The sequence below is a fragment of the Anopheles stephensi genome, chromosome 2, assembly GCF_013141755.1.
Source record: "Anopheles stephensi strain Indian chromosome 2, UCI_ANSTEP_V1.0, whole genome shotgun sequence".
Classification (NCBI taxonomy): domain Eukaryota; kingdom Metazoa; phylum Arthropoda; class Insecta; order Diptera; family Culicidae; genus Anopheles; species Anopheles stephensi.
In genome coordinates, this window is record NC_050202.1 from 68,439,048 (window position 1) to 68,455,810 (window position 16,763).

At 44.4% G+C, this 16,763-nt stretch overlaps 1 protein-coding gene across 1 annotated transcript in view; it reads left to right on the plus strand.

Annotated features, from left to right (window-relative positions):
• The window catches only part of LOC118504472 (protein similar), a 106,660-nt gene that overhangs the window by 66,973 nt on the left and 22,924 nt on the right, over positions 1-16,763 (plus strand). Inside the window, exon 7 of the mRNA XM_036038985.1 lies at positions 13,580-14,346. Within this exon, the coding sequence (XP_035894878.1) occupies positions 13,580-14,346 (767 nt within the window). The remainder of the gene's footprint in view (positions 1-13,579; positions 14,347-16,763) is intronic.

Here is a 16,763-nt window from a genome sequence, read left to right on the forward strand (position 1 = left end):
ATCGTTTTTACTGGCGCGATTTCTTTGCGTATTTGTTTATTTATTTCTTCCTCCGTTCCTGCATTATGCTGCTGTTTCGCCGATCTCATATTTTTTTCAACATTCGCTTTTGGAAATCACTTTTGGCAACCGGTTTTTTGATTGGGTCATGGCGCGCTGTGTAATTTTGAATCGTACGATGATTACCGGTGGTTGACAAAAGCAGTAAATTGGAACGGCTTCTTAACGATCGCACAGCCGAGTAAGCTACGTAGTGAGAGTTGACCATTAAGCGATGATTTTTAGACCGCTTATACCAGTACGGTCAAGACCTTAAGGCACCGAGATATTTTATTTCTATTATTTTCAGTTACATTTACACAACGGACATTCCATTATACATTTCTGTGTTATGATACCCTTCGCAAGAATTTGGAATGTCTTTTATTTTGTACGATAAATGGCAATGCTGCTATTAATTTCTATTCTCCCCTTACAACCTTGCATCTCGCTCTTTATGTATCCACGGGGTAAAAAAAATAGCCAGCAAATAAATATGTCCACACGAACGGGGAAAACGATATTTATCCTTCTTGTGTCCTTGCTTGATTACAATCAAACCATTCCTGGCCGCTTCCTGTTTCGATAAAGTACAGCACACACCCACCGGTAATGCGACGGTTAAATGAAATTTATGGAAGCGTTTATTGATGATGAGTGGCCGATGGAAGGGCACAGGTGAATAGTGTGTACTTTGTTATGTTAAGCTTGTCCCTCAAGAAGGGAATTTTCCTTTCCGCTTTCCTCCGCCTAATTCCATCATTATGAGTGCCCTGTAGTAGAATAAAAAATAATGAGAATGTGTGTTGATATTACTAGTTATAGTACGATGCTCTACTTTAGCTGTTTCAGCACTGCATTCACATAAAAGTAGCAGCATCGAAACATTCCTCTCAGTTAGTAAAGGAACGTTTTTTTGGTATCAAGAAAGGAAAATTTGTAACAATCATAGAATTGATTTCCAATTCAATATCCCTCCAGGTTCTAGCGCAGCCCATTTTTTGATAACAGCTAGGATACAATTTCCTTCGATGGTAGCAGAACGTCGTTGTTTGTGCTCGAGCTCAGAATTTGGGTCTGCAGTCGGTCTTCCAGCTATTCTCTCGCTTTCTCTCTAGCACAGTATTTTGCTTCTTCCAACCGTAGCCGTTGCTGCGTTGCCGTTCGATGCTTCCAGTTAGAGAAATTGTATTTTGTTTTTGGGACTTTTCCTTACCATCGCTTACCATCTCGCCCGATGGTTAGCATTTACGGGTGAGAAGTATCGATGTTTTTCCTATCGGTAATTTGACATTGGAATTATGCAAGACGCCCTCAGGCGTAAGAATGGAGGCAATATTTCCATCGAATATAGCTGTAGCTAGTTGGGTGAGGCGAAAAACCATCAAAGTAATGGCATTACCTAGTCAAATGGGCATGCCTGCCTGCTGACGCCGCCACGTGTAATGATAGGTGTGAACAAATAAAAGATTATTTCGTTATTATTCTTGATGGAAACGTTTATGGATACTGATAATGCTTAATAAAAAGTATCAAGAGTTTTTAAATAATATTAAGTAAACGTTAAAAAGCATTATTTTAGAAATAGAAACTGTTATCAACCATAGTCATAATCTGTTCATACAGTCTTAAAATACGTGTGTGATACTACTACTTCGATTCGCTTTACGCTTTTCGCTCTCATTAGAGTAGCATAAAACGCTGTTAAAGTGACTGTTCTATATTTAATACTAGCATCCCCAGTCTCGTGCTTTCCGGCGATATATGGGACGTTCAGGGGGGATTGCAAAGTGTTCTGTACGGATAACTACTTATCGCACAATTTATGATCCTTCGTAAATCAAACCATCAACGGAACCTGTGTCCATCTTCTTATGCTGCCATCGTCTTACGTCCAACTTTATTGAGTTGATGCCGAACTTTTCATCTCATTTTCGAAACATGTGGCAACAGACACATTTGTAAATGAGTCAATTTTATGTAGCCTTGCTTACCGCTTTAATGTTCGTAGAACGGATCAAACATCGGCACGTGTCGGCATCGACCGCGAGGATCAAGATTGTTTTCCAAGGTCTTTGCTTTCATGTATTAAAAATAGTAACCACCGTTGAAAGTAAGCTTGATGATCATGCACATGCCATGTTGAAAATAATTATTTAAAGAACAGTACTTTAAAAAAGATTGTTGAAAAACTTAGAAGAGTTACGTTACTTGAGAAATGTATGAAAAAAAAATTAAAATAAAAACTATTTGCTTCGGACCGTAATACTCAATAAATAAATAAATAATAATGAAAACTAGTTTAAAATTTTCCTCACAAAAAAACGGTGCTTATATTTTCAATTAGACCATAGATAAAACTAACAATCCACACTCCTGAAGAGGGTAGATCCTGCCCATGAACACTTCATTTATCCATTGATGGTGCATGTTTGATGTCTCGTGTCTCGCTGTTTAGGCCCATGAAAAGACAACTCACACCAAACCAACTGTTGTGGCAAGGGACGCACACATTGGCCCCAGTCATCAATCTCAATTTTTGCGCTTTCATGCGAGACGTCACGTATGGCGGCTTCATTCCATAGACTCGTGTGCCCTCGTTGACGTTGAGTGTGCTTTCGTGGTGGGAACGGCCGGTGTAATGCCGCTGCCATTACTTACACATGCATGTTTTGCGACTGGGGTAGAGGTGTGCAAAAAAAACACACACACAGAAATCCCCCCATCCATATCGGTCTTTTCCATCGGTTTTTTGGTGATCTTTTTTGGACAACTGTTGCAACTGGTTTGGTTCCGCTTTGGGCGAACTCTCGATTTACGCTCAAAACTGTGAACCTGACTAGTTTCGTTCAGCTTTTACGTCAGCGTGGTGAAATACATCAGCCACCTCTCCAGTGACTCTTCCGCGATGTGACTGGTGAAACGAATCTAACGTATGACCTGCGTGTTTTGCATGATTATTTCATCATTTTTTATTCGTTTGTTTTTCATCGATATGTACATCGGTACTTTAGTGTAATGCCCATACCAACTTCCAGTTGGGGTTTTCGGATGCATTAATCACTTACAGTGAGCTTACGGCTTAGATTTGATATTGCCATCAGCATTGGTGAAGGCTTCGTATGCAACATAGTTATCCTAGGTCTTTTCGTAGATGTTTTCGTTGCTCTTATGAAATTCGCTACGAGTTTGATAAATTCGTATTATAACTGAAACGCGTGTTCGATACGTAACCATGACAATCATGTTATTAAATTAATTTTTTTTCTCAAAATAGGCTTCCGAAGAATAAATAATTATGAACGGTTGTTAAAATTTACTGCTGCAATTGCATCATAATCCCTCAATGGGTTGCTGCGTTGCATCACGATTTTTTCTAAATGTTTTATAAGGATTGTTCTAGTTTTTTACTCCGAGAAAAGCCAGAATCAATCGCAAGAGCTGTGCAAAATGTCACATGATGCAAAACACACAAAGGAAAAAGGATTCCACTAGCATCATCCTCTCACGCTCACTCTTTCGCCTGCCACACGGCCTGAACGTGTCAAACCAAGCTGGAGATAAAACTGTGAGCAAAGCATTCCCGAAACATGAAGCTTCCACCGGGAGGTCCCAAGGGTTCGACGGAGCAGTTCTCGGCTGCTATCAGCCAACACGTGTCCGCTTGCTAGCGCACGCGATCCTCCAAGTGAGAGTGAATCTGGGTTGGTTTCACACCGAGATTGAAACTTTTGCCGAACGTTTCTCCAAAGAGCTTCCTGCGGGTGGTTACGGTTTGCCTCTCTGAGCGGCTGCTGCTAGAAAGTGAAACCGGGTCGATTTTTCTATGCAACGCACAATTTTCTTCGTAATTCCTTTTTTACTTTTTCCACAGTAAAGCAAGAGGGCGATCTATATATATATTACCCACCCCTAGGTACGATTTACTTGTGCTCCCTTAGCTTTTGGGTCCTTTTTTTGGATGTTTGCCCATTCCAGAGAATAGTGTCGCTCTGGAGACGCTAGATTTTCCCACGAATCGGAACTAGAGACTTGCTAGTGGATGGGAAAATCAACTGTTTTTTTGTTCATGAGCACGAGAACGAGAGAGTTTTGCAGTAACAGTAAAAAAAATAGGAAACACATGAAAATATTCCCGGGCTGAAGTTGGATGGTCCATGCCAGGGACAGACACATAGAGAATGAAACAAAAAACAATGTGAGACCATAAAAAACTGCACAAACAAAAGGAAACCCTCCCGTTTGAGAATGCCGAGAAGATTTTTTTCCTTTGAGGTTTTTTTTTGAGGTCTTCATTCCCATACATTTACAATACCATGGTACGATATGAGTAAGAATTAAAAGGAAGTAATCTGATCTGAGGAATAGTGACGAAATGGTAGGCCTGATTAACGAATGTGTAGCAGCAACACCAAACATCCCCTTCTCATTGTGCACGGTATGTGTGTGTGTGTGCGAGTGCATGGTGCGTGCGAAACGATGACGACATAACTGCCATCCGGTACGCAATAGCATAATGGACGGGCTAACCAACACCGACAACCGAATATCTCCGAACCGCACAACTTGATGACGACATCCGAGTCGAGCGGTTCGTGGGAATGTTTTATGTGGGGGATGAGGGTTGGGGGCGGAGGGTGGTTGGGTGGGTGCTCACCAGAAGACTACCGAGAGCAGGAAGAACACCAAAATACACTGGCAGACGGGTCCTAGACGGGAGGATATCAATAAAACACACAAAACGCAGGCAAAAGGAACGCTGGCGCGGAGTGGTGTAACGGACAGGGTACGACAGAGAGCAGATCTTTGGAGCAAGAAGCTTCGTGTGTTGCGCGACACTCGGGAGCAGCTTTCAGTGAGCAAGCGCAAAGTTGCGCGGCTTGCCGATGCTACAATAACACGTCCGATTGCATTTGTTTTGGAGCTCGAGCTTGCTTTCTCTGTGTGTGGGGCTCGCTTCTCGGCTGATGCTGCTGCTGCTGCTGCTGCTGCACTTGTCACCTTTTCCCAATCGTTTGCTCCCCATTTCGAAACGGAGCGCGATATCGCGGCACATGCGACAAGGCAAGCATATCGCGCGATTGCTTTCGGTGTGCGTGTACCACCGCGCGCATACCGTTCGTCATCGTGGTAGTAGAACGGGCGGTAGCATATACGCAGAGCGCTCGTCACAACACGCTCGTCGTGTCGTCGCTTTGAGCAGTGTGTGCGATCGTCGACGGCGTGACCACAACCGAGCGATGGGTTGGAGCAAATCTATCGGATCCGTTCGACGTTCGGTTTCAGTCAAAATCGCGCCTTAGCCAGAGCAAGTTGGGACACTCGTACCGTTCCCGTGCTGTTCCGGTCACCGGAGTTTCTTCGAGTTCGGTTTTACGTGCGTGCGTGCACACACAGCCCGTACGTACGCGCGTGTGTCTGTGCGTTTGTTTTTTTTTTTTTTGTGAGTGTATGGAGGTGTTCCCTTCCATTTTTCCCGTCCACTACCAATCGAACCACACTTTCCCGGCAAACTGAACGGAACCGCTTGTGCACTGCTACCCAATCGTGCGCGACCCCACCGTACGGATTCCCTGATTGAGAATCAGCCAGCGTTTGTGTGTTATTTTGCTGCTGCCTTGCCGTTCCCGGCATCTTCACTGATGTTCGCGTTTTTCGCGAATAATTTCGTACGGCAGACGAGGCGGCTCGCATAAACGTCAACCATCGACGCCGCACCATACCTGCCCTGCGAGCAGCATCGGCAAGCAGTGAGATGATGGGTTTCGGAACGGTCGTTCCATCCATCGTCCCTTCAAGTTGGTGAAGTTGGCTATGGTCCGTTCGGTTCATATTTCCTGTGCATCGCACACAGAGATTCATTGTAGCTCCAAATGCGCTATCTCTCACCTTCTCTCTTTCTCGGTCTCTGTTCGTCGTTTAACACAGTTTTTTTTTGGTGAAAAAATTTCTCCCTTCGAAATTTGCCGGTTTGCTGGTCCGGCGGGTATGCACCGCGGACGCCGCTCCCATTATTATCTTCATTACACTGCCTGTTTGTGCCCGGTTCTTCTGTGCGCTCTTCCGTTCGGTTTTATGCGAGGTCTTGCGTGCAAAATATGCAATGTGGCGATGACAGATCTGCCGATTGTTTTTCCTCGTCATCATCGTCGCTTTCGTGGTCGCGACTTGTCAGTGTGCGAATTCGGTACCGGTTTGGTGTGCATATGTGGACACGTTTCTATACACGAGATGTGGACGAGCATCGTTCGCAAGGGGTATGATGAATGTCAGTGCAAACGTTTAGTTAGTTTTGTACAGAACGAACGTATGGTGATTAAATAATGTTGTCAAACAATTTTCATTCGTCAAACATTGTCAAAATGCGTGGCGATTGGTGTTAAAGCTATGTGAGACAGTAAGCCACGACACAGAAGAACATGGTGACGGTTTGATGGATCAATCTGACGTGTGGTAAACAGTAGCCTCTGGTGATGACCAAGATGCCATTCATTCGTTCGTACAGATGTGCAAAGTACATTAATTAATCTTTCACGACGCACCAGTCTCGCGAACAATTCGTGCATTATGTAATAGAGAGTGGAAGAGGATGCAAAGCTAAGAACAAAACAAACTGACCACCAACCGATCGTGCTTCGTATGCAAGTGTGTGCATCGCAGAGTGGTGTAATTTATTTGTTGTGTCCTCAAGTTAATAACTAATTCTTTTTCTGGTGTCAGGCTCGTTGATGGTTTTCGAAGTTGTGATCCACTAAAATTAACACAAACGCGCTGAGTGAGGTACACTTTTGTTGTAGTTGTGAACTGGCCAATTGAATGCAAACGACAAATGCAAGCAACGAATTGTTTGCGCATTATCTTCACCCCCTATACCGGTACAATATGGAAGGCAAACATATATCCAGCGCCTCCTCACACACTCCAGGCTCGATGCTGGGTCGTGATGGTGATAATGAATGGAAGGTGATAATCGTTACACGTTACTCGATAAATACTTCAACTGACCAGAAGGTGCAATAATATATTATCAAATATGCAATAACGCTTTCAAGTATCGGTATAGTGCTGGTGAAGTATTATTTTTTTGCAAGCGATATGAAAAAAGGTCAGAAACTAATAGTACCCTTGCAACGTAAAGTGGGCAATAATGTGATGGATCACGTGTGGTGAGAGCGCGTACGTATTTTGTGCTTCATTGGAAGCTGAATGTGCGGAAGAAAAAGGCGTTGGACGTAAATGATTTTACGTAATCGTGCACTCTTCTAACTATACTGTCCCCTTAAAGCAAGCTTGATGCAGCTATCAATCGAAGCAGTTAGACAAGCAACTTGAACAAAATATTTATCACAACACTGCCTTCAAAACCCGTACGTAAGAGAATAAGTGGTTGGAAAAAAAGGGAAAATAAAATGGAAAAGTAACGATCAAAAATTCTACCATGCACTCACACTACCACCGATAAATGCTGCTAAAGAAGGTGGATGCAGTTTGCATCTACCGTTTGCAACACCGAAAATAGATTACGTCTACTAAAAAGCAAAAAAAGACAACGCTGCTGTTGCTTCGCCTGTCCCATGTTACGACGTGTTACGTTCGTGTGTGCTACTGTTTGTTTTCTTTTTGCGACGTGGTCACCGGGGAACGTGTGGGACCGGATTCCTTCGAGCGAACCACCGATCCAACCAAAGCAATCGGTCGATCGAATCGTTGCCGGATTTGATCGATGAAACAGTAGCCGCCAGATTGTGCGTCGTCGTCCCGTGCGTTTGGTGGTTCGCGCCGGTCTGCCTTGTTTGCAGCAAATCCCTTCCAAATATGTGATTGTCTAATTGGTGACGATGCTGCGGGTTCAATTACGTTCCACGGGAGGTTTTGTTTTTTGCAAGTGCAGGAGGTGGATGTCTATTTTTGGTATGCTGCAGGGCATGTTAAAGCCTCCAAACATGTCCTTTGTGCGCATTAACGCTGCAGCTTAACGAGTGGCACTCCTCACCAATGCTTATTGTAGGTAATTATTTTCTAACTAGAGTTTGAGGTAGTTTGGCCACCATAATGATGTGTTGTTTGGTAGCATTTTTTTCGCTCGATTAACTGGTGACCTGGTGAAGCTTGATTAAGGGCTCGCACAATAACAGCAACACTTGCTTGCTATCAATTCCGCTCCAGCGACAGCATCCAGAAAATGATCGTAAGAAGCAAAAAAACAGAAACATAATTTCCAGAACAACTTGCCAGACGAAGACGCCCGTTGCGGTATGCGAGAACCGACGAGCGACGACGATTCTCCGTCCCGTAGCGTGATTTTAATTCAATCATTGCGAGTTACGTCGTTCTCGGGTCGTTTGTTAATTTTGTCTTGCCAGGGCTAGCTCTCGGCAAACTCGTGTGCCTGCCAGTATATGTGTTTCCGTTCTAGTAACGATGTAATGTTGTTCATGGACGCAACATAGTGGCAGCCGAAGTATGTGCAAACCAAAGCGTCCACAAACGCTGGCTTTCGGAGATGTTGATACCAGATTGAAGTTTTCGCGTGGCTGATAAGTTTTGGGCGCAAATAGTTCTATGGTTCCTACCCAATCAACCCTACTATCGGTAGGCTGGTAGGTAGCAAGTCTCCAAAACTTTTCCTCTGCTTGTTTGTTCAGTTTTAATCAACCCACTGTGTGCTGTAATCAACCGTAAGAAAATTTACTGCCTTACAGATTAAGTTTATCGCTCGCATTTGTTAATCAAGAGTGAAAGGCACCCTGTCTTGCTCTTTCACACACCTACAGCGACGATTGGGAGAATGCTTTTGACGTTCATTACCTCCTGATGAATGTTGTACGGAGCGTCATTTCCGAAACTCTTTAAATTCTGATCAGGCACGTGCCAACAACTGTCATGGACGCTATTATGGTTTTCTATAAATCAAAAGCTCAACCCGGTTCCCGAACCCGGAAAGTGGTTCTGAAAACGTTTATTTTCCCAACGCACTTTTCCAAATTTATTCGTTCCACCTGCGTAAGCAACCGATGAGACCGCAGACAATTTTCCGGCTGAACTTTACCAAACCGTGATTGATGGGCTTCCATCCTACGCACAACGTGCGTGAGGCAACGCGTTCCGGCAAACAGTGATCCCCGGAATGTTCTCGTCAACGTAAATTACATTCTATTTCGGTTGACGAAAAGAACTTTCCGGCTGTTCTACTTTATTGTCGACTGAACAGAAATATTTACATGTCCGGTTTGAGTTCTCTTGCTTTTAAAGTTCTGATGCACATTCCATCGTACTGTACTGATTTCAATTGTTTCTATGCAGGCTTCTGCGGGTCGATCTAGACCATGGTTGGCGTTCTTCTCCTCAGGCTAGTCAACAACACGGGCACTTGTAACCCGTATTGCTGTCGCCCGCGAGTGGTACCACAGAGTTTCGCAGTCAGCACAACCGAAACCCACACAAAATCCGGTGAACGAAGTATGAGGCCCCCTTGTTCACGGACGAAGATGCGAGGAAAGGCAAATTGAGCAGAATCAATGGTGTTAGCAGGAAGAATAAGTTTGGAACGTGGTAGAAGATTGCTACAACGTTGATAACTTTACTGACCCTTCGTCCATGGGGTCTCGCACCGGACGATGAAGAAGGTGATCTGACCCCCGTCGGTACCATCGAACACACAGGCGTCAACATACGTCGCCACTCCGTACAGTCGTACCGTCAACCGTGACGGTCCCATTGCGGCCGTTGTCGAACAGAACATCGTTGCGTGGATCTGTACCTCTTGTACCTTCATGCGTTTTATTTGAGAGATTGCTGTGGGTCTTGACCGATCACGACACCGTCGTTTATGAGTTGGACAAAAAAATGCATTGCACATTAATGCCAGTGTGGCGATTGAGGTAGAAACAAAAACTTTTCGAGAGATTTTTGATTTGCAAATCTTTTTTATACCTCACGATTCTGATCGCTTGCAGGTCCCTTACAATTTTTATGTAACACTTGCTTACTGTCCTACCAAGCATCACTTTTATACCACCTAAAAACGAATTAATTTTTATGTGTTTGTTCACTGTATTTAGCGATAAAAGGAACCGGTTTTCTTATCATAACAACCGCGCATTTGATGATGTTGCTATTTGTTTTGGTTTGGGGTTACATATTTCGGCGTGCAGTTTATACTTGACTCACACCTACTCATTGTGACGGTTCATATTTGCTATCTTTTAGTCCGTACAGTGTAGCAGTGAACTCTTCCACTAGCCACGTTTCACCTGCCTCGATACCAATCGTCGAAGTAGAGTCTCATTGACGGCAACTCGTTGGACATCTTCTCCATTCCCATCTCTCGTACCATCACCGCCACAAACATTGCGAACGCGCGAATTCACGTTAAGGGAATGATCGCGCAAACAGAGCGTCTATTTATTCTAACGATTGCTCTCCACTTGTGCTCGTGTGTGCCCTGTCCAGTCCAGCCCGGCCAATTCCTCCCTTTAAGCAATCAGCGGACACTCCGGGACAAACCGGCACGGAGCGAAGTGGTACTTTATTTGAGCTTCCAATGCGGTGATGTTCAACTCCTCGTGCCATCGAGTTCGGTGGGCGCGTCCAACGTGTCAACGTCATTCGCATGCTCTCTCGGAAGCACGATTCAAGGTTTTATCGTTGTAGGGGTAAGGTGAAGATTTGTTTGTGACTGAAGTTTTTTTTTGCGTGTGATTGAACGCGGTTGCACTCCTCTACTTGTTGCACGTGCTCCGAACGTACACCAAGTGTCAGATAACAACAATTAGAATTGTGATGCGTGTGGTGGTGGTGCAAGAATCTGTAGAACGCCTCTGAATCTTTGGTGTTTTAGCTTCGAATATGAATATCGCGTTTAAAATCCTACCTTGTTTGCTACCTATGAGGAAATGGAATTCTTGTACCTTTTGCTGCGCTTACATCACGAAAACATGTTTACAGTTTTGTTTTTCCTCTGCAACGCTACCGCCCTTTAAATGTGCAGGTCAGGTGGCTGCATGCAACCGTCGCTTTCTTGTGCATTGTAACGTTCGTTTTAAAATTAGAAAAGCTCATCCGCCTTCTGCATTGGTTCTCCGTGTCGGGGAAAAACCGAACGGTCAAGCGAAAACGCGCCGTGTTGACCAATGCAATGTTCGCGCGGCAAGAGCCAGAAATCGCGTAGCATACCGTCTGCGACATTGAACTGCAATGGTGAAATGAATGCATCTGCAAAGGTAAAGTGCGATCGAATCACCTCGACACGCGAAACCGTTCTGCATCCATGAAAAAAAGGGTGCCAATGACGATGCGCCGCTGTGTGGATCGATTCATTTACTTAACTCTGCAACTGAAATAAACGTTGGCTTTGGGACGTAGTTACGGCAAAAGGGAAAACCGCACCAAGGCCAAATGTGCACCCCTACTTAACTTCCGTCACTTCGCGCAAGAAGTTACAAATTTGTTTTATTTTCAACAACTACTGTGGTGTGTAGTGGCAGTGTTGTCTTTGGTACAATCTTTATGCGAACAGGCGTCACAATGACGTACGTTGGCGCAAACGCCATCGGTTCGTTTTGTAAATATTATCTGATTATTTTTGTTTACAAACAGTTCTTCGGAGCAGTATTATCAGTCCCAACATCCCTCCGCATCAACCTGCATACTTTTTTTTTTTTGTTGAAGTTTGTACACTCTAACAATTATGTATTATGAAACGGTTGCTTTTCAACGCACGAATAAAGCAGGACAGAATAAAATGGTGAAAATCCAACCCGTTACCACAGCACATATCACAAAAACACTGGTGCGATGAGTTGCTAATTTCGGACATGTTCCGTAGACTTATGACCTCTAAATTATCGATAATCATCCATGGAAGGTAAACATCCAGCATTCGCACAAACACACGGACGTCCCTTTCACGTCACTTGAGTTTGGATTTACTTTTTCTTGCCATAATTTATGGGCAAAAATCTTCTTTGTCCGTATGTCATTCGGCTATGGTCCGATTAGTTTGCTGTTAGCTTTGCGGGATAACGTAAACCAATAAAAAAAAACCCTTGAGAACATGGGCTAATGGGTAAACTCTCCACCTTCACATCGATCAGTAGAATGTAGTTAAAAAAAACACAAACACACACACGAACACGAAAAACACGCACAAACATTTTTATAAATAGCTCCCCTCCCCATGAACGAACGATCACGAGGAGGAAATGCATACGTGAAATTGAAAAAAAATATATATACTCGATGAAGAAGCGGTCGAAATGCCAGTGGAAGAAACTGGTTGCACATGGTAAAATTGTCGTACAGATGGCATCCTTAAGATGTTCAAAAAAAACTTTAAGGCAAGATGAATGGTTGGAATGTAATATTTCAATCCAATTCAAATTAGATGCCAATACGCGTGAATGTCATATCCGTTTTTTGAGGGTTTTAGTATCAATTTGTAATGTTGAAGCTGCTCCTCTACCAGAGCTTGCGATCGTCACAGATCACGCTAAAAATCATAAAATAAAACAAAGTAAAGGAACAAAGATCACAAACGTCCAATCGGCATATCTCTCCCAGAAACCCACTGACCTGTGCCGAAACGGACCGTGTGTACGATTTTGTTTGCCTGTTGCTTTTCCCAACCACTGACCAAAAGACCAAATTTCCACCCGTACCACGACCGATTTTTCTCTTTCCCAACCAGTTTATTCTGATCGCAGTGCGCTCTGTCGTGAACGCGCGCAGGCACACGCAGTTGGAGCGTGCGTTGCCATTTTTTTATGCTCTCTTTTGAGTTTTTCTTTGCTATTTTGATGTTTTGAAAATTTTGCATTCTCACCAGCCGACCAGCCTGACTCGGCACACCTTCCCTTCGGGGACCACTGTACTACACAGCCTAGCAAAAATCGGTATGTGAGCATTTTCACGGTGAAGGACACCGCGATGGCAATGGCCGCTTCTATCATTGTCGACCGTTGTTTGGAACTAAAGACGCGTAGTAATGGTGCGTCTCGGTGTACGGTGTGTATTTCATCGTTTTCTTTTGCTGATACTGTTCGTAGTAGTTTTCACTCGCGCCCCAACTGTCAGCATCTAGAGATTTCTGCAGGTCTATATTCATCTCATTTAGCGAGCAGAATACGGCGTGTTTTGGCGACTTTCTCAGCTCAGCTGATTATGTTGCGTTCGATAAAAGACCAGGAACCACCGTAGAAGTGTGGGTTCTCATTAGAAATGTGTTGTTCATGTACGCTTCTCTAGAAGAACCGTTAGCAGCACCAATACATAGAGAAATTCATGTTTAAGATAAATGTAATTTGGTATGTTATTCCCGCCGTTAATATCGTGAATATACAAGTTCAAGGTGACAAATTTAGACACCATAAAACCGAAGACACTAGCGATCCTCATCAAATGGTATAAACGACTTCAAGCGTAAAGAGAAAGAGAGAATGTGAGATATAACCGAAGGAGATGTTCATAGTGGAAAACACTTTTCCACAACCTTCGGTACAGCATTGTTAAACTATCATTTTGTCAACTGTCAATTTTACAGTGGTGTGGAGAACAAAGATGACATTTTATCGTGTGCACAACTGGAAGCACGCCAGCAACTATCGTCAGACGAAGCAGAACAGTGTATCAAAATCAGTAATAATAGTGTCGTGTGTAGCGGCGACCAGTCGTCAATTGAACAGCGTCCGGCAGCAATTTCTCTGCCGTCTGTCGCCAGCGCAGGTTTAGAGCAAGTGAAAGTGGAGGAAACAATACCAATCCCAGTGCTGCGATCCAGCAACGCTGAGTACGTTGAACTTATCACCAATAGCAGTGCTGAGCAAGCTAAACGCAACGAACCTGCAACGGTTGCAAGTGGTGGAAAAGTGTTGTTGTGCGTAAAGAACGATACTCCGGCGGTAGTGTCGAGTGAACCTGTGCAGCCGTCTCGCATCCTGCGCGAGCTGAACAGCATTCCTGCTGTACCGAAACCAGCGTCTGCATCGGGAAGTCGTCCCGTATCGGTTACGGCTTCGATCTTCACCAGCCTCCCGGCCGGGGCACGTGCTTTGAACAAACCAACAGTGAACGGTACGCCACCACAGCAATCATCGGCGGCCGGATCACCGCATTCCGTTACGGCGAAGCTGTTCGTAACGCTTCCTCCGGCAGTTGGTGGCGCTAGCGCGACAGGCTGTAACCCCGGCAGTAGCGGTGGAGTCAGCGGTAGCAAACCACAGCACGCCACCGAAAAAATATTCGCCCCACGGACGGAAGATATGAATAAAGGATTCTTGATGTTCTCTGAAGAAGAGCCTGGATTGACCAGTAAGTATAAAGCTACGTATGATATTTCATCTACACTGCCCAAAAGTGATGCCCCCTCCCCCTCACCGCAGGAGGCGAAGTGGGGATCACTTTTCCGGCAATAAATTCTGTGCGAATTGATTCCCTATCCTTACCCATTTTCCTGACGGTTGTAACGGTAATCCTAGAAACGCCTTCGAAAAGTCCCTTTTCGGTAATTCTACCGGCACCATTTCCTCAAAACCCATCGGTAGGAACTACGCTTCAGTTATGTCGTTAAGCGACCTCATCTCTCAAAATGCCACGCTTTCTCCTTCTTAAGATATTTTTAAGGAACAGTATCCTGCTGTGACAGTAAAACGGGTTTCGGAAGGGATTTTGCTTCAAGTGTGTTCCATATTTTCTCCTGCTGCTTTCGCTATCGCGCTTTCTCGTTCATGTCCTGTCTACGACTGCCTTTTCCAGCTTTACCAACTCCTCCTTTCGCTAAGTCCTTCTACGATTATGTTCGTTTTCCTTTCCTCACCAGCCATACATACATTAAAGGAAGGCCGACCAAACTCTTGAAGTTACGGCAGCACCCTAGAGGATGGCGCTCCTGTTTCTATTTAATGAGCTAAAGCGATGATGGTTCGTCGATCCTGCGGGGCGAAACTGCTTCTGCGTAACGCAAGCCCGCCCATGGCTGGCTTGCTTGGTTAGTTTTCTTATCACTTGCTAGGCCCACGGCTCGACAGTGAGGTTAAGTAAAAGCGTTGAAAGAACCGACCAAAAGGGCGAAACGGCTCGGGATACTCAGTATCACGTGATGAAAGCATAACGGCCTTTTCCAGCACAACCCTTCAGCCGCACAACCATGGCGGGATACATTTGAGCAAGTCTGGCACACAGCAACAGCGGGGCTGCTGCTCTGTCAGCAGCGACTTTGCTACGAACAGGCCACTGCTCACCAACGTCGTGTGTTAAGCTTGCTGTATGCATGCTAGTGGCTCATCCACGGACTATTAACGCGTCCACCCACACTGACTTCACACTGAAGTGCATGTGACCACGGCGATTGTGAAAGACAGAGAAGCGAGTAGAAAAGTAAAAATGCGAGTGCGAGAAAAGGAGAGATAACATCGACTATTGCTAGAGTATTGCTTACCACGGCTGGTTCAGCGAGAGCAAGCAGACACCCAATTCCTTCTTCCCACTGGGTAGTTGTGCTACACACCACTCCCCCACTGACCTAGATTCCTGCGCTGGAAAACTCATCCTAGTCAGCGCGCGGGAGCCGTGGTAAGAAAGAAATAGCCTTGCAACAGTATATGCTACACAATTTCCCAACCCAGCTATTAGGTCCAGGGATGTTTGATATTGGAGCTCTGATGTATTAAACGTGCTGTTTGAGGGATGGATACTTTGCTGGCTTCGAGCGGCTAGCAAAACGATATAGCTAACAGACAAGTCCTGGTTCAGCCTTTGGGACGCTCATTTGATTGTTCTGCTTGTTTTGCACAACACAATAGTGTACATTACCTTGTGATGGATGATGTCCTTTTCGAAACACTTTTCTTAACATCTCTATTGATGAGAGCGTCAAAAATGAATGCAAGGTTATTTCTTCACAGTTCCTTCCTTATGCAACTTCCTGACAGTTAACCTTGACATGAAACATCATTTCGGCTATCCGGAGAAACTGCACTTAATCTTTATAAATCCACTTATCTTTACTTGCGACAAATCCATAAACGAATGATGAGACCCTGCTATCAACAACCCCTTCGTTGGCAGTAAAATAGGCTGTTCCTTTTTTTTACCTAAAGCGTAAAAGTATTTTTAAACAGGCTGACTCTCCATCATCGTGTGTCTTGCTCAACCCTAACTTTTGCTTGCTATCGAACGATCTTAATACTTCATCTCATTTCTCCAGCTTATCGTGCTCGAGTGAATATTTGGCCCGTTTATTGAGGATGCCCTTATTTGACGGCTCCTACACCCGAAACCATAGACGTCTCCGCTGTCATATTTTGCATCATTACGATAAAGATATGGCTTAACGACGAGACCATCCGACTAGGACCAAATGAAAGGGGATGCATTGGGATGTCTGGAGTAGGTCGAGAATTTTTCCCAAACAAGCCACAACCTTCCTCGAAATTGTCCCAACGCGGTGGAAGAGTTGAAAGTAGTTGGATTAAAGTTGAAGCGTAACGCTCCCTGTTTTCAGCCTGGTGCGGGTAGGGCACGAGAGAACTTACAGAATAATTAATGAATAAACTCTCGAAGGTTGGGATAGATGAATTAATTTGCTAGAATTCTAGTAAAATGCTTTACTTAAAAAATACTCTGCTCACACCAATTCAAAAATCGTTGGTCACATCGTTAAGTTTTCATTAGTCTGTACTAGATCTCCTAACCTGCCTACATAAACACTTTTGCTTCCAAATTAACAA